Source organism: Fukomys damarensis, unplaced genomic scaffold (assembly GCF_012274545.1).
Source record: "Fukomys damarensis isolate Sample0158 unplaced genomic scaffold, DMR_v1.0_HiC HiC_scaffold_30, whole genome shotgun sequence".
Lineage (NCBI taxonomy): Eukaryota > Metazoa > Chordata > Mammalia > Rodentia > Bathyergidae > Fukomys > Fukomys damarensis.
The window spans coordinates 23,485,175-23,510,400 of NW_022900942.1; the positions used below are offsets into that span (position 1 = coordinate 23,485,175).

Here is a 25,226-nt window from a genome sequence, read left to right on the forward strand (position 1 = left end):
AAACATCCTGGATTCCCCTCAGTACTGCTAAGAAAAAAATAGTGAATTACAAGCTGGAGAGCTAACAGTCAGACCCACTGAGTTCCAACAGTAAATCTTTTCCACTATACCTTCTTGCTTCTAAGAAGAATATGTTCTGTGGTATATACTAAGCATATAGTTCCATAACTTTCATAGACTAGAAATGATGGAATCTAAAAAGTCAAATCTCTGAATTTTAAAAAAATCTATGTATTTGTATAATGCAAAGATAAAATTTTAACCCACCTCCAATAAATATTCAATGTTGTATTCACTATTAAGACTAAAGTTGGGATTGTCAGTTCTTCACTGGAACATAATCACAGTTCCTAATGATAGCTAATGATCTCTCAAGCATTAAGCCCTTAAATGTGCCCAGCACTGTGCTCAATGGTTGATGCATACAATATCATTTAGGCTACAGCCTTTATTATGTGACCTTGCACAGTTTAACCTCTCTGAGTCTCAGTTTCCTCATCAGAAAATGAGGGGTTTTAACAGTACCTGGTGGAACTTTGTGAAAATTTATGTAGAACACAGCAATGTAAATAGCCATGCTGTTACATACTAACTGCCCAAATATGTCAGGTTTTGCTGTTATCAACATCATCATCAAAGCTCCTCCTCATTATTTTCTTGCTTTCCTATATTTTTTTAATTTAACAAAATAAAATTACCCCAAATCAAAGGACAGTTGCAGTTTTTTCCTTATAGGAATCAGTACTGGATGAGTACAAACAGTACTAAAAATAGGACTTGTACCTGAGGTGATAACCATTCATCATCCCTCCATGGAAAGATGCAGCATTCTTAATAGCTGGTGTACCTGCATCTCTTCCTGCATTCCCATAATTTGTTTTCTATACTATAACCAGAGCTTTCCTTGCTTCCTTTGGCTAAGAATAAGGAGTCAACTCCTTCAAAGGCCTACAGGGTGGTGTAATCTGGCTTATCTTGCTATGGTGTTGCTGTTTTGCACTCCAGCTACAGGAGCCTCTTTCAAGCCCCCAACTTGCTAAGTTCCACAGTGTGCAATTGTCTCAGAGCAGGATACTATAATTCACCTTGAATCATGGGGTGGTTAGAAAGTTCTATCTGGTCTTGAAAAGCTTAGGTCATCTGTTTCCTCCTCTGGGAGGTCTCAACTGACCCAAGGCTGGGCAGACCCTCTGGCATCTGCTCTCTGGCACTGGGCATCTATCTACCTTTCCATCCTCAACTTTACTCAGGAAACCTGATACTTCCCTTGCCCACTAAAATGTCTCCTCCAGGAAGGTCCTGGTCATGTCTGTATTGAAGCTCTATTGCCACTCCTGTCCCAGGTGATCGATAAACATATGTGGAATGAATGGATGAAAAGAAAGCCAGCAGTCATAATTCCCAATGAAGTAATTGATGGTCTTATTGTTTTTCTTGATAAGATATGGAAGTAAAATATTATTAAAAAGAAAAACTAATGAGCAAAACATCAGAAAGTCTATCTCACCTTAACATGACTGGTTAAGTGATCCTTATCATATGAAATATGTATTTTCTAAATTCTGGATTGTGATGTTGTTAGACAAGTGAAAGGATACCCTGGGAAGCATTTCTGCTATATTATCCATGACACAATTTTGGCTTCACCAGTTTTTGTTAATTCTCTCAGTAGCAAATGGATTTTTTTAAATGTGGTTCCTGCTCAAGCACTGCTCTCACTTAACAATCACACCTTCAGTCACCATGTTTTTCTTTAATTATCTTTGAGTGTCCAAGACATTGTAATATTAGTTAATGTAATATTAGTCAATGTAATATTAGTTAATAGAAACAGCAAGATATACAGGGTTCCATGAACTCCTGGATGTGGTATGGGAGAATCACAGCAGAGGGGGGAAAAATAAACAAGTGAGCAACTAGAAATGGAAAAGGACAGAAACATGAAAAATGTTTCAGAAGGGAATGATATGAACATTAAAAGATTAAGAAATACCTTTATCCAGTTGAATGAAGCCTGAATCCTTTCATAAAAATTACACTTCTTTTAGCTTTGTAGTGTAAGTCAAACATGATGTAATATTTAAAGACACTATTAAAAGCAACATTAGATTATCCATTCTAAATATGAGCACCTAAACTTGACTTCATATAACTTATAATTTTAGATTTACATTTGAAGATAATGCCCCAATCAAAATGTCCTCCCATTCTTTATCTGAAATTGTCTCTGTTTTAAATGCCTACATTAAAATTGTGTATAGTTGCTGGGCATGGTGGTGCATGAATGTAATCCCAGCACTTGGGAGGCTGAGGCAGGAGGATCGCTGTGAGTTCAAGACCAACCTGGGATACATAGTGAGTTCCAGTTCAGTCTCAACTACATAGTGAGACCTTGTCTCAAAAAATAAAAAAATAAATAAATTGTGTACAGTTAAGAATAAATGCAACCCCCTATATATCAGATGCTATACAACCTATACACTTGAAATACAAAGCTTACAAATCATCAGTTTCCCAAAGGCTAAAAACAGGTGCAAAGTTGGCTTTTTGTTTTGTTTGTTTTACTAGAGAGCAATGAATCAGATACAGAAGGTGTTTTTCCCTTAAACTGCAACCGACTTTATTTAAACAGATCCCAGTGGACAATCTACTCATCTTCCAAAGCATTTACCTACAAATGTATCTATTTTTTCAAGATTAATTTTCAAGCATCACACGAGACACAGTACCTGTTACTGCTTTCCCCCTTTTCCTGTAGTAAACCCCGAAGATGACAGCAGCCACTAATGCCACAGAGATGAAGAGAAGCAGAATGATTAAACTGGGCAAGTAAATCTGGGGGTCTGTGTTGGAAGAAGATGAAAAACATAATATTAAAATTCACTTAATTTTATGAAATTTAAAAACAAAACCCTAGAATTCCAACCTCAGAATCATGGGTGTGGGTGTGGTATAAGCAGGCAGCTCTTGAGGCCTAACTGGGCATTTTTCAGAGAGCTCACATTGCCAAGCCCAGTGCTACTTGGTTTGGCTCCACTCTGTGTGAGGTCAGTCCAGGATATCACTATGTCTCTACTTCACAATCCTCACTGCACTCACCACGACACCCTGCTTCCTCTTTCCAGGTTGGATGCCTCTGCAGGCAAAAAGAAGTCTTCACCACATCTGTCCAAATACCAGGATGGCACTAGGGTTGCACTGGCCATGAGAATGGAACCTCAGCCACCCTGGGAAGTATTTCCGCTATTTCAGCTATGATACAACATGGATTCTACCATTTTCTTCATCCCTCTCAGTCACGCCTTTTGCTAGAACCTTTGTATTATAGACGCCCACCTTTCCTTTCCTTCTCTCTTTTTTAAAAATAGCCTTTGCTTCCTTCAGTTATTTTTCATGCTCTTTTCCAAATGGTCTTCCAAAAACTCTGCTCTGATTGTGTAACTCCATATCCACATGCTTTAATGTCTTCCTGTTTCTCAAAATGTCACATTACAATCCCTGACCTGCCTGCCTGATTGTTCTGTGATCTCTGTTCTCTTGCCTCATTAGAAAGGTATTCTTGCTACTTTGTGTGACTTCCAATATCCAGATCCACCTCCACACTGACCCATTCACCTCGAGTAACCAGCCTCCTTCATTAACTTTCTGCCAGTCTTTGAAATTGTGCTTAAGATTAATTTGATTTACAAAATGTTCCATAAATCATGACAGCTAGCTTCTAACAAGTTGCTACTTCTGGTTCATGACCAAAATGTCCATACAGTCAGCTCACTATGATCATCATCACCCTACTGTCTGGAAATTTTCATTCATGTTTGCAGCTTTCTTTTCTCTCTGTGTATAAATATATTATTAGTTATCTCCAATCCAATGTAAAAAGTTGTCAAGTAGCCTAGCCTGTACAAGTTCTTGGGTTCAAGCCCTAGTGCTACTTTATTAAAAAATTGAATAAACAACGTATCTAGTTAAAATGCTGATAAAAATGGAAAACTGAGCTGACTCTGGATAGGAAGAAATGAGAAGGGACAGATAAACCCAGGTAAATACAGTATGCAACTCCTGAGAGAGGTAGACTATGGACCATACCGGCACATCTACCACCCAACACACTTGGGTCAAGCATACCCATTGGCAGTTTTCTAGATGGCAGAGAAGAACTGCAAACCACATCTGATTTCTCTGTCCCATGATGTTCTTCTGTCTTTTCAAGGACAGTACAGCTGTGGAGGGAAAAATAGTTACATGCTTTTGTTTAATATTCCTGTTTTAAAACCAAAAAAGACTCTACTATACTATGGGTAGCTTGACAGGTCCTTCAGAGGGAGCTCATTTCATCTTTGTCATTTGAATCCACGGGGGAATGGAACATCACAGAAGTGGACAAAATTCTTAGAGAATACTTTAAGAACTGCTGAGAGCGTGGTGAGTGAGAACGTAGTAAAGAAGATTCCAAATGCTTCAATGACTATGGCTAAGTGGTGAACTTTTTTTTTTTTTTTTTTTTTTCTGCTACAGAGAATTCAGGACCTTGTACTTCCCAGGTAGGCACAGCGCCACTGAGCTAAATCCCCAGACTAAATGGTGAACTTTTGATGAATCCTTTTTTGAAGTTGAAAAATATAGAATACATTTTCAACATAAAACTAGGATACATGAATCCAAAAATAAGCATTTAATAAGAATATACTGGGAACTAAAAGAAATGTTGTATTGGAATTCTACCATAGCTAAACTCATGTAAGTGGGCCATGGCATATTCAGGTTAATCATCCCTAATCTAAAAATCTAACAGTCAAAATGTTTCAGAGCACCAACATGACCCCACAATTAGAAAACCTGACACCATCAAACTTCTTTTCACTCACAAACATAATTTAAAATAACATATAAAATTGTCTTCATGCTATGTACATAATGTGTATACAAAAAAAGTAATTCTGTGTTTAAACTTGAGTTTCCTTCCTAAAATATCTCATTATGTATGTGAAAATATTCCAAAATCTGAAAAAAAAATGTTAAAACTTGAAACACTTTTGGTCCCAAGCATTTTGGATAATGGATATTTAACCTCTATATGAGATTATTGATTACAAAAGTATGTATTACTGCAAGAGATTGAGAACAATCTAAATGACTATCAAGAAATTTATTAAATAAAGTTAGTACATTTCTACAGTGGAATACTAAGTAGCTTTAAAAAGCCACAAAGATCTAGGTGCATATATTTAGGTGCACATATTTAGTGCAGATATACAAACTTTGAATGAATAAAACAGTGATGTCGGGAAACAGAAAAGCACGAATAATAAGTAAATGTCATAACTTGGGCTAGTGGTATAACTCAGTGGTGGGGTGCTTGCCCAGCAAAAGGGGAGACCCTGGATTCGATTCCCAGCATCACCAAAAAGAAGTCATGTCATGTTCAAGTTAGAAAAAAATTTGAAAATTTTGATTAGAAAATTGGGAAAAAAAATGAAAGAAGACCATTAAGTTATGGACTACTGAATCTAGTAAGTAACACAAAGTCCCCATCATACAACAGGCTGAAGAACTGGGCTGACCAGTTTACTTTCCCCACACAGAACTGACAGATGTGTTCCTAGGAGGAAGCCTAACTAAATAGAATCAGCCTGTTTTCAACCTAGATGAGACAGTGGAGGTCAAGTTTTTTTTAAAAAAACAACCATGTCTTTTGGCTCCTTCATTGTTACTTACTTGGTCCAGGGTTTGCATTTGTCTGTGGAAGAAAAGACATCTGAGAAGTAGCCTGCAAGGCAAGGCTCACACACTGTGTCCACGTTGAGCTGCACTGTCAAAAAGACAACAGACCAAACAAAGAGACAAAAACAAGCAAGGACACTTAGAGATCAGCCAGGATGATGTTCTACAGGTGCTATCCCTCTCTGTTTCTTCTCCCCATCCCTTCCCATCCCTCCTCACCTGTGTCTAATGGCTCCTGCTCCTGAACTTATGCCTACAAAGCAGTTCTGACGTCCACAGTGACCAAAAAGAATTGTGTTCAGAAAGGTAATTGGCTCCAGGTCACACCACTACTACCACTACTTGATGCCCAGGTCCAGGCCAGCTCTGGTCCTGACCCTCTGCTGCTCAGAATCCATGAGAGGACACCTACATCTTCATCAGGCAATGTGATGTGCCTTGAAATTATATTAACAAAAGCCAGTTCACATCTAATAACTTGCATCAACTCAAATAGTTTTTAAAAAATGAACACAGTCTAGAAGATTCTGAGAAGTCTTCAAAAACAAAGAGGCTTCCCACAGAGCTACCAGGCATACCGAGATTTAAATGCATTCATTTCCGTACATTTGACTTCCGTGTGACTCTTTGGTAACACTGACCCACCAGAAGCATCTTCAGGCTTCCCTTCCTTTCTCTCTTTTACAGTTATGCTTCTTCCACTTAAGAAGGCACACCAAATCCTGCTACGGTGCCAAAGAGAATGACAATGGAAATATTGGTGATGTCACAGCTCCAGTATTCACAGCACCCCAGGCTAGCTTCTCTGTTTCCCTAAGATCAAAAGTGTGCCATAGAAAGAGGCTATTTGGGACCAGATTGAGTTGTTCTGAATTCAAATGTACTACAAAGCTGGGCAGGAGTGAAATTCTACCCCTCCACCTGAATGAAGCCCTCCATCTCCTACTTATTATCAAAGAATGCATCATCCCCAAAGGTGCAAAGCAGGGAGAATATCTATCAGAAACCTGAAGGCAGCACTTTGTTTCATACAAGTGAGAAACTTGTGGAAAAGTTCTGCAGTTTATCTGTCTTAGAATCAGAATTCGGGGGGAGCTGGCTGTGATGGAGAGGTTTAATAATTTAAAATCAAGGTAGACTTCCCCATGAGAAAGCATGTCTAAGTCAGTCAACGCATATGACTGATAATAAGGATTGACTATGCCAGTAACTCTCCCAACTCTGTCCAAGTATTTTGGCTTAAAACAAAGTGTCTTTAAGTGGAAGATTAACAGGCATAAATACCCATTTGCTGCATCTTGAAAATACTGCCTTGTTATACTTTTTACAAATAAGGGAAGCAAATGAGTCTAAGAAATACTTCTGTTAAATTGAGAGATTTTTAGCAAGCTGAGTTAGAAAAAAATTAAAAGGCAGTCAAAGAGGGACCGTGCCCTCAAGGGAGTCAATGAACATGATGAGACACATCAAAATTGCACCTAGAGATGAACTGGCAGAGAACCAGGCATATAAGCTCCCTAGACATAGCAGCTTAGACTGTACTATAATCAGCACCACCTGGTCCAGTGAACCTAGCTAAGGCATCAGATGCATGGGTGAGTGACCAGAACACCCTCACCTTACTCTCTTTCAATTTCCCAGAATGCCTTTGATCTTTCTATCTGAAAAGTTACAGATAAACTAAAGCTAGTGGTGAACATTGCATACCCTTCTACGTACCTTGCTTCCCTATTGGACCACTATTAGCTAAGTGACTATATTTTTAATCCTATAGGTTGATCATAGTTTGACCCATAGTTACCCAAGTTGTGATTGTGCACAACTTGCCAAAACAGCTTTGATGGCCACCTGCTCAGAACCCCTCCTGTCTCTCAGGAGCTTCCACTCAATAAACTTTTCCTACTCTTAACCTCCCTTGTCCTTTTGTTATCAAGAGACACAAATTCAGCACATCTGATATATAATAGGTAGGCAGTTACTTCCCCATGACAAGAGGATTCCTATTTCTTTACTTAAAATAAAATGGAAGGACACAATTGAATTATCAAACGAAAAATCATGAAAAAATAACTTCTGATATCACATCACTATGTGATTATGGACATATAACTCAGAAGGTACTGATATAACTAAGGGACACACCCCAATAACAGGTGTCTATCTTAGCACTTGCATATATGACAACAAAAAGTGGAGAAATAACTGATGTTGAATCCTGTTGCATTTAAGCAATAAGCGGCATTCATTTATGAATATATAATAGGGAAAATGCCACTCATTACTAAGTTCAAGAGCTTTTACTTTTATGATTAGAATATAGCAAGATATATTCATTTGTGACAAACTGTAATAATAAATGTGGTGGCAACTCAGTCCAGCAAAAAATGTTTTTAACCCTGAGAACTTTGTTACAGTAATTTTTTTTTAAATTGTGATTTCAAACAGGTCCCTTTTTTTAAAAGATAAAAGTCCCCCAAACATAAACATATTTTGGGATAAAATTTTGTGGGGATGATGAAATGGATACAAATTAAAAGGAGAGAAAGAAACTCCACAAAATTCCTGAGTGAAAAATGATTAGTGCATTTTAAATTGCTATGATGCCTAGAGTCCAATGACTATTTTTAAATGTGTTAAATGCATATAATTCCCTAGTAACTAAGTCCTTAGCAACCTTTAAATTGGTAATAAAAAACTGTAGATGTCAACTTAAAACTACTTTAAGTGGTGCATGGTTTTTTCTCAGAGGGTGCACAATTAAAAGAGAGAGAGAGAGAGCGCACTGGGAGTAGTGATATGGGCCTGTAATCTAAGCATTGGAAAGACCGAGGTAGAAAGATCAAAGGTTTGTGGCCAGCCTGGGCTACGTATATAGTGAGACTCTGACTTTAAAAGAAAAAAAAAAAAAAAAAGGAAGGATCCCTGTGTTATCCTAATGGGGGATGCCGGGGTGCTGGAGCAGCCCCAGTGCCACTGTGATGTGACAGAGCATGTAGGCTTACAGCTCACATCCCCTTTGAAGAGCCTGAGCCGGAACTTCTTTCAAAGATCTCGCCTGCATCTGCCTCTTGTGGAGAATCAAGGGTCTTTCACATACCTCTAGTGTCATCTCGCTGCCTGGAACATCAATAACCCCCACTCCCCACCCTCAGCTAGGGATGGAGCTCAGGGCCTTCAACCTGAGCTCCATCCCCAGCATCCACGCTTCCTTTTTTTTTGAAACCATGTGTCACTAAGTTGCTAAATTGCCCTGGCTGGCTCCAACTGTAGTCCTCTTGCTCCAGTCTCCCAGTGCTGCGATCCTGCTCACCACGACCTGCTTAACGAGGCCGTAACTGCCGGGAGGTTCGCAGTGCCCTGATTTTTACTTCAGGGTTCTGTAGGATCGGATTGGAGCCCATGCGCGCCTTCATAAACACACGCGCGCGTGCACGCATGCACGCAAGCACACGTACACGCACAAACACACAACCGTACAGGGGTGCTGGGCGCCGAAGCCTGGTGCGCACTCTGAGTTCCGGCGGCAGCACTCGCAGTCCTGGCTCCAGTGATACCCAGCCATGCAGGCGCAGCGCCGCGGTGCCGTGCGGTTGCCGGGATCCACTGCCACCAGGGCCTTGCCTGCGGGAGACATAAGACAGGTCAGTGGTCACCAAGAGGGAGAAGGCACAGTTGGCCTCGGACCTCCACGACAGAGCGGCTTGGCTGTCGTGAAACATGACTCACTCAGGACACTTGCTTTAAGGAACTCCCAAGTTCCTCCTGGCGCTTCCTGTGTTGGCGCAAAATACCAGCGCTTTTTTTTTTCCTCTAAGGGTTATGAGTTTAGCAAAATTAATTTCCATGGTAGTAGGAAGATTAAGGACTGGGGAATGTGTGATTGCTATTTAGTAAATGCAAAACAGTCTAATGTAAACTACTCAGCTTCTTGAATTTTAGTAAATCCAAATGTCATCAGTATTAACACCACAGCTACTTTAGACCTAAGACAACAGGGCTCTGGAGATTTGGACTCATCTTGAGATCCCGAAGGGGTCCAAGATAGTTAGGTAGAGAAAGCATAGAGGCAGACAAGGAGGCATGCTTGGAAATCGGTCCCTTCTCCAAACACTTAACATCTTTTACTCTTTTCTCCTAAGACAGCAAAATGTGCGTCTTCTTACTTCAAATCTGAACTATTCCAATTTTTCTGCAATTATGGTACATAGGAATTTGATCTATGATACCACACACACACACACACACACACAATACAAATCTATAGCATTGCTGAAAACAGACCTTGTACATGTGTAGGACTCCATCTCAGCAGGACTGTCCAAATAGCCCTCTCACCTTATATTCCTGAATACAGCTGGGAGTTTCAGAGGAAGAGGAGACAAATTAGAAATCTGTTCTTTCCTTCACTGTCCCACATTATAGCCAATAGAGAGGGAGTATTTCCTATTTCCAGTCTTTTCAGACCCAAGCATGGTCAACCTGAAGAAGTCCCTTTATCCTCCTGTGTCTGCACTCCAAGCCCAAGTCAGCTCTGTGGCAATGCCAGTATGTGGAAATATACACAGAGCATTAGAACCCACATAGACATATGAAACTTCTCTGGAAAATTCCAAGGACTCCCAGGATCCTACTCAAATGTAAGAGAACATAAGCCTGGGGAGTCTTGAATTTATTGATGTATTCCAGAATACTTTAATGCACCCAGTTTCAGGCTTTAATCAACTTTGGCAGTAGACAGAATGAATCTTTATTTCCAAAAGACAGCAATGAGTCAAAGACATTACTAAGCAGTGGGAAATAAAAAAGACTTAATCAGATGCTTCTATTCAGTGAAGTTTCCATGTTATCTTCTCCAGCCAAAAATCTCCAGCAATCTTTAATACATTAGAAAAATTATAGTTTAAAAAATACTTATTCTCTAGCTTTGTCCAAAGGTGGGAGATAATGATTACAATGAAGATTATTGATCCAGTAGCAATGAATCACCCAAGCACTCTGACTGAGGTCACTAAATAAAATGACCACTAAAGGCAATCACAAATCCCTGGAGAAAGGACTGATTACACCTCAGGGTAGGAAATTCCAAGGTAAGTCTAGAAGCAAGGCATCCCTTCAAAATGCCTGGGGTTGTACCAGAAGACCTGGGACCATCTTGAAGAAGTGGGATAACCTGAGCACCAATAAAGCCAATAGATTGCAATAGACTGAAACACCTCAAATACATCTAAATTTGTGAATTCATACCATTAATAAATTCCTGGGAAAATCTGGATGCTCAAGTCATTATTTTGAAAACTGATAATATTAGAAGCATTTATTCTGCCTTTCCTATAGGTACTGCACTTCAGGATAACAAACAGTTGATAAGGAAGTTTCTCTTTATAAATTAAGAAGGACTGACAGAGGTAGAACATCATCTTTCTACAGCTCCTAATGAAAACAGATCTAGGTCATGCTTATGATACAGCTGCTAATATGACAAAAAAAGGATAAACAGCTACTGAGCACAGCAGTGCACACCTGTAATCCCAACTACTCAGGAGGCCGAGACAGGATTGCAAGTTTGAAGCCAGCCTGGGCAATTTAGCAAGACCCTGTCTCAAAGTAATTTTTTTTTAAAGCACAAGAGAGATAAGCAGTCATTATATAATTCCAATATTATACATGTGAATTATAGTATTTATAAAGGAGATCTGCCAAAATCCAAATGACAAAAAGTAAACCAGAACCTGACTCATCTTCCAGATATATCAAACAGTTGTTATTATATACAACCAATTTGCAGGAAATATAGGTGACAGAAGAATATGTTAAATGACATCGAGGGGATGCACCTGACAAAAGCCAGACTGCGACCTCCACAGCACTAACATGTTTTTTTCAACATATAAACAGGATAGAAAAAGGAAAAAGGAGAGAAAAATCTCTAGATTAAGAAACTTATGAGACATTTTGATCCTGATTCCTAAAAGCAAACCATAATTTAAAGAACCATTTGAGGCAAAAAAGAAAAATACAAAAATTATGGCATTCTAGGAAGGAAATCAAATAGTAGAGCCAACAGAACATTTGTAGCTTAGGAAAACGTTTTACAAGTCAGAAGTTTGGTTTTGAATCCTGTTCCTCATCAGTTAGCACTGGAGAAGTTATTCAACCTTTAAGTTTGTTCCTCCATGTGTAAAATGGGACAAACGTGACTGCTTCACAGGGTTCGGGGAAGGTTAAATGAGACAACACATATACCAATATTGTGGAAACATTCTGTCAAATGTTCAATGTGTTCATGATTACACTGCAACATAAACACATTCCAGGACAAAAGTTCTAAATGCAGATTTTTTAAAAATCCTGGGCATTGAGGGTCCAAAACCATGGTCATAATTCTTTCCCAGGCCCTTCAAAAGAAACAACATCTCTAAAAATATTTATAAAGAAGAGATCAGAGGAACAAAAGGTGGGACAAAAGATGGATCCTGGCTTTCCACACTTCCCACTGACACACATATGTGAGTGACTCACCTGTGTCGCACACTTTATGCAGCAAACATTTATCTTCTTCATTCCAGGTATCCAAGTATTCATCGGGACCACAGGGCAAGCACGCGCTGTCAGAGGTAGTAGTGCATTTAGAAGACATGTACTTTCCTTAAATTGGAAGGGGAAAATGTACTGATCAAAACAAAATGACAAGAATGTGACACAAAACAACAGCTGAAAATGCACTAATCCGAAACAAAATATGCCAGGGATTTAGCTCAGTGGTTCTGGTGCCTGCCTTGCAAGCACAAGGACTGGAGTTGGAACCCCAGTACCAAAAAAAAAAAAAAAAAAAAAAAAAAAAAAAGAATAATCTTTCCAAAAACAATGCAAATAAAACATTCACTGGCGAGGCATAACTCAGGGACCCTGGTTTCAATCCGTAGTATAAAATAAATAAATAAATAGAAAAAGAGAGAAGGAAAGAAGTAAAAAAAAAAAAGAAAAAGAAAAAGAAAAGCTGGGTGTAGTGGTGCACGCCTGTAATTCCAGCACTTAGGAGAATGAGGCTTGAGGTTCGCTGTGAGTTTAAAGCCAGCCTGGGCTACACAGTGAGTTTAAGGCCAGCTTCAAGACTCTGCAAGAAAGAGAGAGAGAAGGAGGGGTGGGGGAGGGAGGCAGGGAGGGAGGGAAGGAGGGAGGGGAAGCGGGAAAGGGGGAGAAAGAGCAGGTGCCAATCTACTGGTCCAGTTTACATGACCATAATCCCAGAAAGTGCCCTCCACCACCAAAGACAATGAGATGTATGAGATGAGTATGGTACCCTGCTGGGCTCTGCAGGCTCTTGGCTGGCTAAGATATCCTGTCCCAGGTTTGGTATGCCTGATGTGTCCCCTCCTGAGTTTACTGTGGTCATAGCAACTTCTTAGTTCACCTAAATAAAAGACCAATTGCCTTTGTACCCCCAAACTCTTCTGGTTATGGAGTAGAACTATGGATTTAAACTGAGTTCTACAGAACTTGAGGGGTTCCCTGGAACCCACTTGGGGAATAAGAGGAACTTTAGTACCCTCTCCATCCTGCCACCTCCAAAATCCTCTCCACATTCACTTTGTATGGCTAACTTCTTACATTCTACAAACAATATGGGCTCATGGCTAAATTAGTTTGACCAAGACACACACACACGCACATACACACACACATACACACACACACACACACACAATTATTGGATATTGATCCTGCACATCAAGAAATATCTGCAGCTAAAACCTCCCAAGGGCCTTGTTAATAAGGTAACCCACCTTCCCACCCTTCCCCTGAGCAATGAGAAGATGAGGACCCAGTGGGCTGGGGACTTCACTGGACCTGTAGAAATACTTGGCCACACACTGGCAGGACTGGCTTTAGAAGATGGTAGTCATGCGGTTCGGTGGCCTGCCTCGTAAGCACAAGGACCCAAGTTCGATCCCCAGTATCAAAAAAAAAAAGGTAGTAGTCAGTCCCCCTTCTGCTCCTTGGCAGGCATGTGGGAGAAGGTCTAACAAGACTTTGGCAATTTAGCATTGAGAATTCCAGTGTGGCTATTCCAAAATAAAATAAATTATTGTGGGAAAAATAATTTTAAATGAGTGGCATTTCACACTGTGAGAGTTTGAGTCTAAAGTGCTAAACTATGATTTTGAAAGTCTTGCCTTCTCAAGAAATAGTGTTTTGGAAAATTAAATACCAGTTTCTGAAACTCCTTTTGAATTTTGGGTGAATTTATCTGTTGAGGGAGACTTTTGTCTTCCAAATGATAGACATTATTCCTGCCACTACCATGAAAGGTCTATCCTATTTCTTTTTCTTCTGGTAGGACAGAAAAAAACCAACCAGCAAAAGTACCCCCCACCTTTGGAGGACACTGGCAGATGCTCGGGAACAAGCCTACCTGGTTCACACTTGTTGCAGCACCGCCCAGCATGCTCATAATGCCTGTCACTTGCACATGGAAGAGTGACCTGGAAGGTCACCTGAAATGAAAATTGACAACAGACAGACATTATGAACAAGTCTTTTTTGGATAACACAAAAAGTGAATCACTAAGTTGCACTTGTGAAAAGCATAAGAAAACACCATCAGCTGCTCATGATCACTTTCAAAATAGTCCCTTCCCTGTCTTAGCCTAAGAATGTATAAAACCAACCTTTAGCACAGGGCATGACACCTATCTAAACACAAAACATTTCAGTGATGCTCATGATGACATGGTGGACTAAAGGAAATACGCAAATTGTACACAAAAAGTTGAAAACTGCTTTTTGAAAGTTACATACAAAACTGGCCCTAGGGCTGGGGATTTAGCTCAATGGTGCTGCTGCCTGCCTTGCAAGCACAAGGACCCGAGTTCGATCCCAGGCACATACACAAAAAAAATTGGCCCCAATTCTCTGGGGTCAGGTCTTGGTCATGACACCACAGGAACATAATGGGGCCCCTTTCTATGATTATACCTGGGATGTCAAATTTTGTCCTATAAAATACTTCAGAATTGTAAAAGATATTTAATAGTGCTCACTTTCAAAAATGTTAAACATGGAGAGAATTTTAATAAGTCAGGACAGCAAGGTATTATAGGAACTTCATGAGCTAAGTCCCAACCTGAGGCACTCTGGACAAGCTATTTAAGAATTCTGAGCTTTTGTTTCCTTTCTGGTCCAAAACAGTATGACTGTAATACAAACACTAATCTCTGAATCTGCCCATCTCAGTATAACAAAACAAAACAGCCAAGTCTCACAGAATCACCAGACAGTCTTCCAGGTGGTAGCAGTAAAGTTATTTTTCTCAGCAGCTTTCTCAATGTATGAAAAATGACAACAACAATAAACACCGCTGATGAGAAGCAGTCGTGTTAGAAATGGAAGAGTGAGACTGAATATGGGGCTCAGTTCAACAGGTATCAGTGGGTGCACACTTCATCAAGTTCTCGGCTGGGTCTGCAGACACCTAGTCATAGACTTTCCCTTCAAGGGGTTTACAGTAGAATGGCAAACATGCACCAGGCAGTTGCTACTGTAGAGGCATATAGGTTTGATCTGAGCAGAGGAAGGCCAAGGAGGTCCCAGAAACCTAGGGAGTGAGCTCAGCTTTACAGGATACAAAGAAATTGGCCAGGTGAGGAAAATGGCAACTGGCAGGTGGAATGTGGAGCAGGAACAAGGAAGACTGCAGACAAAGTGAACAGTTCAAATAGAGACAGTGAGTTCTGGCATGGTCTTCGGGTGGCTAGAGGCTCTAGGAGACCATCAGTGTGGCTATAGGCTGGCATCAGCAGAGGAAAGGTGGAAACAAAGGCACTCAGATGTTGGTCAAGATGAAGAGGGGCTTCATTTATATATTAGAAAGCTGGAAAGAAAGTGTTGAAATAACAGGGCTTGGAAGAAGCCATATATCCTGAAATAGTTCAATTGTGAAAGGAAGTCTTATAAATAAAGGACCAACTCAGGAAACCCAAAGCTAGCTAAGTGGGGTTGAGGGGATGGGTCTCTGACCTCACCCTGGGCAGGCAAGTCAAGGCAGAAACACAGTGGCTTTGAGGTGGATGAGAAGGTCCCATTGGGTTGCTAGAGCAACATGTGCCAGGATGTTTGTATGTGACTTGCTTCTTGGGGCTCACTTGCACTCTCCATGGACACTAGACTTCATGTAACCAAAAGCATTATCTGCGCCTAAGGCTATGTGAATGCTGCCGTCAAGGCAAGCAGGACAAATATGTGTGTGGGCTGCAGTTAGATGACAAAGGTTATCAACAGCTTCTGACCCATTAAGAAAGTTGCACAGTGTCTGTAAGATAAGCACATACTTTGCCTGTGTGACACACACAAGAAAGGTACTTTTTAGGGGAATTTGGTAAGAACTGAAGTAGCCACTTAGGAGCACTGTCAGATACCACCGGCTGTGTCCTGGGCTCCAAGCCTGGTGCCTGTTGAGCATCAGCTGATCGAACATGTGGACAGTTCGCTTCCACATGCAGGACTATGGCCGTGATTCATTCAACCCATCCAGCGTCTGATCCAGGACTTCACCTCCTTGCAAAAATGAGGAATCAATGCTTTCCAAAGTGACAAGGTATCTTTACTGTTAAACAGAGTTCTACAGATTATTTATCAAAACCTATTTCTCACTCCTCAGCTTCTATCTTTCTATATCTTTCTAGGCAGATACACCTTTTTTTTTCAAGAAAATTGAGATATAATTCACACACTATAAAATTTAGTCTTGTAAATTATACCAAAGATTTTTAATATATTCATATTTATACAGTCATCACTGCTGTAGTTCCAGAACATTGTCACCATTTCCAAATGACATGCCAACTTGACATAGCTATAGGATTACAGATCTTTTAAGGAAGAGCAGAGATTTTCCTTTGGAACAATTTGGGATAGTGAGGCAGAAAAGTATGATTTTAATCTCATTTAAGGAAGAGCTTAAGCAGAAATATACTTTATTCTCTAGATGCTGGTTACACACTGAAGCATACCTTCAGCTCTCCACCATAGTAATACATATATAACCTAAAAGGCAACATTCACACACCCACATATACTAGAGGAAATGTGGTTTTGCAGTAAACATTTTAAAATCTGGAAAATTCTTAAGGATACTCCCATATCTAGGAGATGATAAACTACGGCTTTAATGTCTCTCTTTTTCCTTCCTGGGTCTCAGCTTCAATTTTTCTCTCCCTGCACTTGCAGAGACCCTGTTCTAGGAAGAGCCTCTTCTTAGAGGACTCTACAGGTCCCGGATCCCACACAAAATGTATGGCCTTCTGTGTCGCTCTCAGTCTGATTCTACACTTCCAGCCCAGTACAGACTCCCTGATTTGCGCTCTGCATAGCAGTCTCCATTGTTAACTACCAGAAAAATCCAGTTCTTCCCACTCTCCTGCCTGTCTTCTTTGCCTGTCTTCTGGGGATTCGGGGACCTGTCCCTGGAAACTGAAGGCCAGATCAGCTCTCCTTGCTCCTGATTCCCACCTGTTCTCCACAACTGAATCTCCTTACACCTGTCTCCCTCTGCCTGGATGGCCCGCCAGGCACATCCTCTGGTACCAACTTTCTGTGTCAATGAATATATGTTCTTCAGTCAGACATCAGCATCTCTGTCTTGCCCATTCTGACCCCTCCTTTGCTTATGGTATTCCCAGGTCTGATGCCCGCCATCTCACCCCTGGCTGCCCTGCCTACCAACAGCTGGCAAGAGTAGCTAGACTGCTCGTGACCCTCCCAGCAGCAGCCCTGCCTTTCCCTCTAACTGCCTGGAATTGGGGCCTGAGTCTGTCTTCCAAGGTCATGCTCCCCTGGTTATGAGGTAGTGACTATTATAATCATAGCCACCCTAGTAAGGATAATAAAAATATGTTCCCACTAAAATATTACTGAAGGGATCCTTCCCCCGGAATTAGGAATGTAGGGCAAAGGCTGCAGATGTTCAGCTAACTGGGTAAGGGGTTCAGGAATCTACAGTTGCCCTTTTTTCTCCAAGAGGTACAATGGGAAGTCCTGGGTGACTAAGTTGAGATGTACAAACTTGTAGTCACCTAGGTTTCTTCTTAGCTGTTGTTTTCGAGTAGGAAATACATATAGTCATATGATGCAAAATTAAAAACGCCTGTTTGGGGAAAAGTCTTTTCTACCCTTCTCCCAGCCACTCCTTACCATAGGGAACCAAAGTTGCCAGGTGATTTGGGGTGGATGTGTTTGTGTTTGTGTGTGTGTGTGTTCTGGGACTGCAAGGAAAATGATCTGTGATCCATTTGGGAGAGTGTTCTTTACAATAGTTACCTTGGCAGCCAGGAAGGAAGATGTCTGCTTGCATTTGGAGGAATCTAATTGAAGTATGTTGCTCAGAAGTCTTGTAAAAACAAAGCAATGCTATTGAAAGAGTCCTACTATAGTTTTTAATCAGTAAACTACAAAAATCATTCTACTTAGTCCACAGAATTTACATCAATTAATCTGCTTTTCTTTCCTTAACAGATCCTCTGTTACAGTCTGGATTTATATGTCCCCAAGAACTCATGAATTAAATATTTGGCTGCCAGTTGATTGGCATTTTGGGAAATAATTGGACTACGTGGTTTTTAACTTCATCAGTAGATTGATCCATTAGTGCGATCATAACCTGATGGCATTATTAGAAGGTGATGGGAACAGGAAGGAGGCTTAGCTGAAGGGAGTGGGTCATGGGACATGACCTTGTGCACCATATCTGGTCCAAAGTCCTGTCCTCTTGGGATCTTTTGCTCTCTGTTTCCTGGCTGCCATTAGGTGAATAGCTTTCCTTCACCACGCCCTCCCACCGCAATATTTCTGCCTCACCACAGGCCTAAAAATAATAGAGTTAGCTGGCCATGGACTAAAACCTCTGAAACCTAGAGCCAAAAGATATCTTCTTTTCTCTTTTTAGTTGATATGTTCAATTATTTTGTCATAGCAACACAAAGCTAACACATCTCCTCCAGATTAGTAAGGAATATTAAGAGTCTATTTATAGCAAATATCCTCTACATGTACAAATTCCCTGCTAAGTCTAAAAAAGGGAGTTAAGAAGGAAAAATGATGTATTTATTTGGTTTCTTTTGCCTCACTTTAATGTGTCATGTGTACATTTGTTTCAGGGCATACAGACTGGTGTTTTCATGACAGACTCTTCCAGACTAAGCATGTCCACAGTCTGTGCAAGGCTTTAAAAGGGAAGGAAGAGATAATAAATTTTAAGTAAATATATTTTTTATAAAGTTCTGTGGATTTATTTCCCTATGCAAAGCCCATCTTGTGTCTACTTCAGAAAAAACCATAAGCATTTCTGCCACAGACCGTAGTGGATTTGTATTTAGAATCCTTTGGAGAAAGTTGACTTAAATATCTATTTTCCATGCTGCTAATCAGCCCAACTGTGGGGAAAGTCATTAAGGATACTAAAATTACTTTCTTGCTCTACTGAAAATTCACACTGGCAGAGAACAAAGCAGAAAAAGGCTTGGCCTCTTCTGTCAAGAGGCAAAAAACCCTCACCCAGGAGAACAAATGAGGGATTTTCCATAGGTTTCACTTTATAAAATGTCATCCATGACTATATTTGAGAATTTGACTACAATATCAGGAAGGATGATATCAAATTTCTGAATGTCATAGCAGAACTAAACAATGTGGTTTTTGTTAAAGGGAAAAGCTATTAAATGTGATAATAACACTTCACTTACAATCCTAGCACCCTAGGGAAAAAAAATCCTTAAGAAAAATCACTATTGGGACTGATCCTACCCAGAATATAATACAAATAAAGTACCAGAGGCCCATGTCCCCAGAACACTATGACAGCTCTCTTACTGTGATGGCCTAACACCAAACAGTTATTTTTCTCTGAAGTATTTTGTTTTAGCTATAAGCAAACAAACAAGAGGGTGCATTAAAAGATCAAAGTAACCTGCAAATAAAGGTTCTCACTTCTTGTCCATTTCTTTGACTGTCTTTTTTTTTTTTTTTTTTTTTCAGCCAGAAGAGAAGATGGGCCACAGAGGTCTAAATTTCTCCCGCTCACAAATAATTAAATTAGACAATTAGAACACAGCCCCTTTCATTTGGGGCACTCTGGGAGACCTTTTTGAGTTTGCCATTACTTTAACTGCTTTCCTCTGAAAGCTTCCAGATTCCTTCCTCTATTTTATAGAGCTTTCTGGGGTGTTTTGGTTTTGGTATAGGGGATCAAACTTGGGATCTTGCGCTTGAGAGGCAGGTGGCAGAATCACTGAGCTAAATCCCTGGACCACTTTCTGGGTTTTTTAATTCTTGTTGTTTGTGGTACTGTGGATGAAACTCAGAGCCTTGTGCATGCTAAAGTGCTCTACCCCAGGCTCTCTGTTAACATGCACAGTCATGTATCTGTGAATGGAAAGAAAGTATCCCACTGTTATGCTTCTCAATCAGACATTCATAAGGAGGAGTGGAAGTGATACAGGAATCATTGTTAGTGTAGAAGTCAAATGGGGCTGGTTTCTCTGGAAAAACTGAAAAATTAAATATAACTAAGGTCAAATCTGATCATATAGAATACAGGAAATTTAGTGAGCAGTGATAGCTGCTGGGAGAACCCATGTTGGAGGCAGAGATAAGGATGCGATGAGGCCTGGCCAAGTCCTCCATGGCTAGGGTGGGCTTCAGGGCAGGGAGATTTTTCCTACTTGAGTCAACTGTCAGAACTGGGCTTCTGGTTTGGACTGGACAGAGAAAACTTGACATTTCTTTAATAAAACTGTCTATATCTGTACGATTTTAGGATTAAAAAAAAAACTCCCACAGAAGCCAATTCTAAGCCTCAGTCTCCTCACCTGTGCAAGGGGGCTGATAATTGTGCCCATCTCGCTTCACTGAGAATCACAGGTAGTAATGCGTGTAATTGATTTGACTCTGGCAAGTGGCAGTATTCCATAAACACAAAGGTTCTGCTTCCTTACTTGGAAGTTAAGACTAGTAGGTTTCTACAAGAAGTAAGTGATGTGATTCCATTGTGCAGTGGATTGGTGTACATTTCACAGAGGGGAACAGATATTCACGTGCATATCTGAACATAATTAGGAAATATAAGTTGCTTGCACCCAGTCATTCCCTGAGGGGATAAAGGGACAAGTGTCACCAGAAATGGGAGGGGGACAGAAGACTCCAAGAAAAATCCCAAAGACCTGACAATTTTCCTGAGCATAGAGCATCCTTCTTTACTTTTTACCTGGCCATGACCAAGCCTGAATGGCAGAGTATTTCCGTGGTACAACTCCAGGAGTGGGAGGAGGTGTGGTAAGTATGCTTTAAAACGCATGTTTGATTTCAGATAAAGAAGTACCTTTTGTTGGGATTGGGAATGTGAGGCATCACTGTAAAATGTCAAGTGGTCCGAGTCACTCTGTGGTTTTCTGTCTGGGGTTCAGTCAGTTATGTAAGCTGTGCCTGGCTGCAGGCAGACAGTTTACTCAGTATGTCTGCTGATAAAGCTGCTGCTAGATTACATCTATGGGTGATTTCTGTCAGCTAGAACATTAATTGAGTTATGACTGAATGTCCTTCCATATATTCTCATTTTAAATAAGCTTCTAGAACACAGAGAAAATATGAGACTCATTTTTCTCTACAAACCAAAACTGTGCATTTCAAGGTTCAGAACAACATTTTATAGGCACCTATGAAAATGACATGTCATAAGTTAAAGATGCAAAGAGAGTCAGGGCCAGTATTTGGGGATCACCTATGCACCCCAATGTATGACCTGGCATAGTTCACTCAAGCTGAAAGACTAATGGACTACGGTATCTACTGAAAATTAGCAAACACAAGGTTACACCAGTGAGGTCTGTGGCACAGACATAATGGAAATAGACACAGAATATTAGAGGGTTTAACAGAAAACTCTGAATGTTTAAAAATATAATGCATTTCAAAGAAATACATTTAACATGTAACTACTGAAAAAAATTATCCTGCCAAAAGTGAGAATCAAGTTTTTGTGCAACCACAAAAAAAATTGAAAAAAAAATGTTTAGTGTATTTAAGATTGTGAAGAAAAGTATTACTGTCACACACACTATTATGTGGCTGCGACCAGAAGACTTGGAGTATTCTAGGTTGCCTTTATAAAAGTGTATCCAGTGATAAAAAAGTATCCAAAGCTTCAGCTTAAAGACATTTAACCTAGCTGGTCAGCTGCTAATGGTACCAATGAAAATTATAAATATGAACTAACCACTACCCATATACATAGCATCCGCTCTCCCCGCAAAAAGAATCAATTTGCTCACAGTGGAAATAACAGAGGAACACCAGTCATTCCTTTCCCTTTATCTAGCCATTCACCTTTATCTCAAGGAACAATTTTTTTCTTAATGAAACCAGAATACGAAGTTGGCATCTAGGGTTTAACAATAGAGAACATCAATCTCTTAAAATCTCTGCTATTCTCACGCCATCAAAGTCATTCCTACCTCTTCTTCTCATTTGCTTATACAAGGTATTGGCTTGGAGCAAAACTAAAAGATAAACCTGCTGCTGCCCTTTCAAAGCATTTCGTACTGAGGCACACAGCCACAGAAAAAGAGAGGAAAACAAACTGTAATACATAAAGCTGCACAAACAGTGCAAACCCTGGTACAGTGGAAAGATCCAAGTCCACCAAGTCCCTGAGCTCAGTCCTCAGTAATGGAGGATGTAGTTGGAAGACCCAGGATCCTCTAACTGGTGTTGGAATCTTCTTTGGCTTCAAGATGGGCTGGTGTAGGATGAGGGAAACAAATACTGTACTAGTGGTGTGGGACTCACAAGAGGAGGTACCCAAGATGCAAAGTGCAGAGGTGAGGGCAGAGGTGGAAGTAGGGAAGTGGGAGGAAGTGGGCTTGGGTAGGCGGAAGGAGGGAGAGGAGAAAGCAATGGGAGTCATAGGAAGGTGCAAGGTAGAGCCTGTCTCGGACCTTGGTGTGTCCTGATCCTAGGTGGGAAAGGGCCAGGATCCTCATGCCTTTCAGGAAAGGGCAGTGAGCCCAATGCAGAAGAAAAGGAAGGACTTCTAGCAGCCCCATGAATGGAAACCATATTGTAAAGACTGCTGGGATGAGAAAGAGCAAAAGGAAGGTGTAAACTCCTCAAAATAGAGCTAGAATCCTGGACTAGATCTCATGGACAGGTGGACAGGAAAGAGGTGGCCTGAGCAAACAGCAAAATAGTGACTTTGGGAAGTGACATCCATTGGAGGCAAAGCACGCAGCTCAGTCAGTTAAAGCACTGCCGATGGACCCTGCGTCAGCCTGCTCCACAGCAGGTCATGTGGACTTTAGCCTGTTTCTGGGGCTCACCTCTGTTTACCTGTTGCCGAATCACATGACAGTTTATTACTTCTACTTTTCTCAAATGGCACTTGCTAGACTATTAAAGAATAACTTGTTGAGCTGAAAAAGAAAATAGTGCTGTTCATTTCAGGAAGATGAAAAAGGACTTCCCATTGCAATATATCAAATTTGGCTCTTTTAGTGTTTGCCTTTTGCCTTTCTTTTCATTTGTTTATTTGTTTTTTCCAGGTAATTTTTTTAAAATTACTGTAATAAAATAAATATGATACAAAATTTGCTATTTTAAGTGTACATTTCAGTGGTGTTATCTCTTAAGATTGTACAACTACCATTAGTATCTATTTCCACATCATTTTATCACCCCAAACAGAATTTCTGCAACCACTAAGTAATAATTCCCTATTCCTTCTTCCACCAGCCCCTAGCCACCACCATTCCGATGTCTCTGTCCATCTGACTGCTCTGTGGTGGAATCGCACGGTATTTGTCTTTCTGTGTCTGGCTTCTTTCACTCAGCATACTGCCTTCAAGATTCATCCATATTGCACACGCACCAGAACCTCGTTGCTCGGCCGGGGATTTAGCTCAGTGGTTTCACCGCCTGCCTTGCAAGTGCAAGGTCCTGAGTTCAATCCCCGGTACCAAAACAAAAAGCAAAACAAACATTATTCAGAACCTCATTTCTCTTTATGCCTGAATAATATTTCATCATGTGGACATGTCACCTTTTCATTCACTTCTCTTTTTCACTCACTTCTCTTTTGACGGACATTTGGGATCTTTCTACCTTCTGGCTGTAGCAAATAACGCTGCAGTGCACACTGGCACATAAATGTTTGCTTCCACCCCAATTTTCAGTTCTTTTAGGGTCTGTGCCCCAGAAGCCATATGGCAAGTCTACTTAGCTTTGCGAAGATTCCCATGTTGTTTTTCACAGGGACTGAGCTATTTTATATCCTCCTGAGAAACTCATGAGGACTCCAATTTCTCCATACCCTCAATAACAGGTATTATTTTCTGTTGTTTTTTATGGTAGCCATCCTAATGGGTGGAAGTGCTTATCTCATTATGGTTTCAATTTGCATTTCCTTAGTGACTAATGATGTTAAACATTTTTTATTGTGAATGTTGGCCATTTGTATATTTTCTTCGGAAAAGTATCTATTCAAGTCCTTTGTCTATCTTTCTGGGGAAATTCAACTTTGCCTGGTCCTGCTCAAAGGTCTTGATTTAGCTGCTGACACCACTGACTCATGATATAGAATACGAGTGGCACCCAAAGGACTCTTAGGTTCATTTTCACCATCTTTAAAGAAATCAGTGGTTTTTAGAAGAAATGGTCTGACTCTAAAGAGCATCACTGCATGGCTCTTTAGAAAATAATCTTGGGCAGTAGCATTTAAGCAAGACATGTTCAGTGTTTTTACAAACTAAAAGTGCAACAAGGTAAATATTATATTCATTTATCCCTCAAATATTAACTAAATAGGTTCTATGTGTCCAGTCCTATGGGATAGAGTAGATGAATAATTCGTAGAGTCCTTGCATATAGCCCAATAGAGTAGAATGCAATAAACAGATACTGAAATCTGGCTGTAACCATTGTATGGAAAAAAAATTAAATGGTAATAAGTAAGGTGATGCTATTATTATGGAAAGCTTCCTCGATTAGGTGACACTGAGTGGAGATCTGCACAGAGTAAGGGGACAAGTCAACTTACTAGTATATGCTGGGAGGAGGTGGACACAGAAAGCATTTGCAAAGGCCTAGGAGGGAGTTCACACGTGTTGCTTAATCAAGCCACAGCAAGAAAGCCTATGTGACTATATGCAGTAGGAGGAAGGTCACACAACTGCTTACATGATTTGTACAAACTGTGAGTCAATATGTACCCACAAAAGCAGGGTAGGTTGGTATTGAATTTTAGGGTCCCAGTGGACATTGCCATTACCCTATAAAGATTTAAATAATAATCACTTCATGTTATTTTCATTAATGGTTTAAATATGGTTTGCCCCCTATCAAAACTCATTTTGAAACTTAATTCCCTAATGCAATGGTATTGAAAGATGAGGATAATGAGGGGTGACTGAGTCATGACCGCCCTTGTGAAGCAACTGATGCTGGTGTCTCGGGGTGGTGGT

General features: G+C 40.4%; 1 protein-coding gene across 1 annotated transcript in view; it reads right to left on the minus strand.

Annotated features, from left to right (window-relative positions):
- The window catches only part of Tnfrsf11a (TNF receptor superfamily member 11a), a 78,204-nt gene extending 57,592 nt beyond the window's left edge, over nt 1-20,612 (minus strand). The window contains exons 1-8 of the mRNA XM_033757393.1: nt 20,583-20,612; nt 16,137-16,235; nt 14,135-14,216; nt 12,241-12,366; nt 9,199-9,342; nt 5,716-5,809; nt 4,126-4,220; nt 2,730-2,843 (exon numbers count right to left, since the gene is read on the minus strand). Of these exons, the coding sequence (XP_033613284.1) occupies nt 2,730-2,843; nt 4,126-4,220; nt 5,716-5,809; nt 9,199-9,342; nt 12,241-12,366; nt 14,135-14,216; nt 16,137-16,235; nt 20,583-20,612 (784 nt within the window). The remainder of the gene's footprint in view (nt 1-2,729; nt 2,844-4,125; nt 4,221-5,715; nt 5,810-9,198; nt 9,343-12,240; nt 12,367-14,134; nt 14,217-16,136; nt 16,236-20,582) is intronic.
- Nucleotides 20,613-25,226: the final 4,614 nt, after the last annotated feature.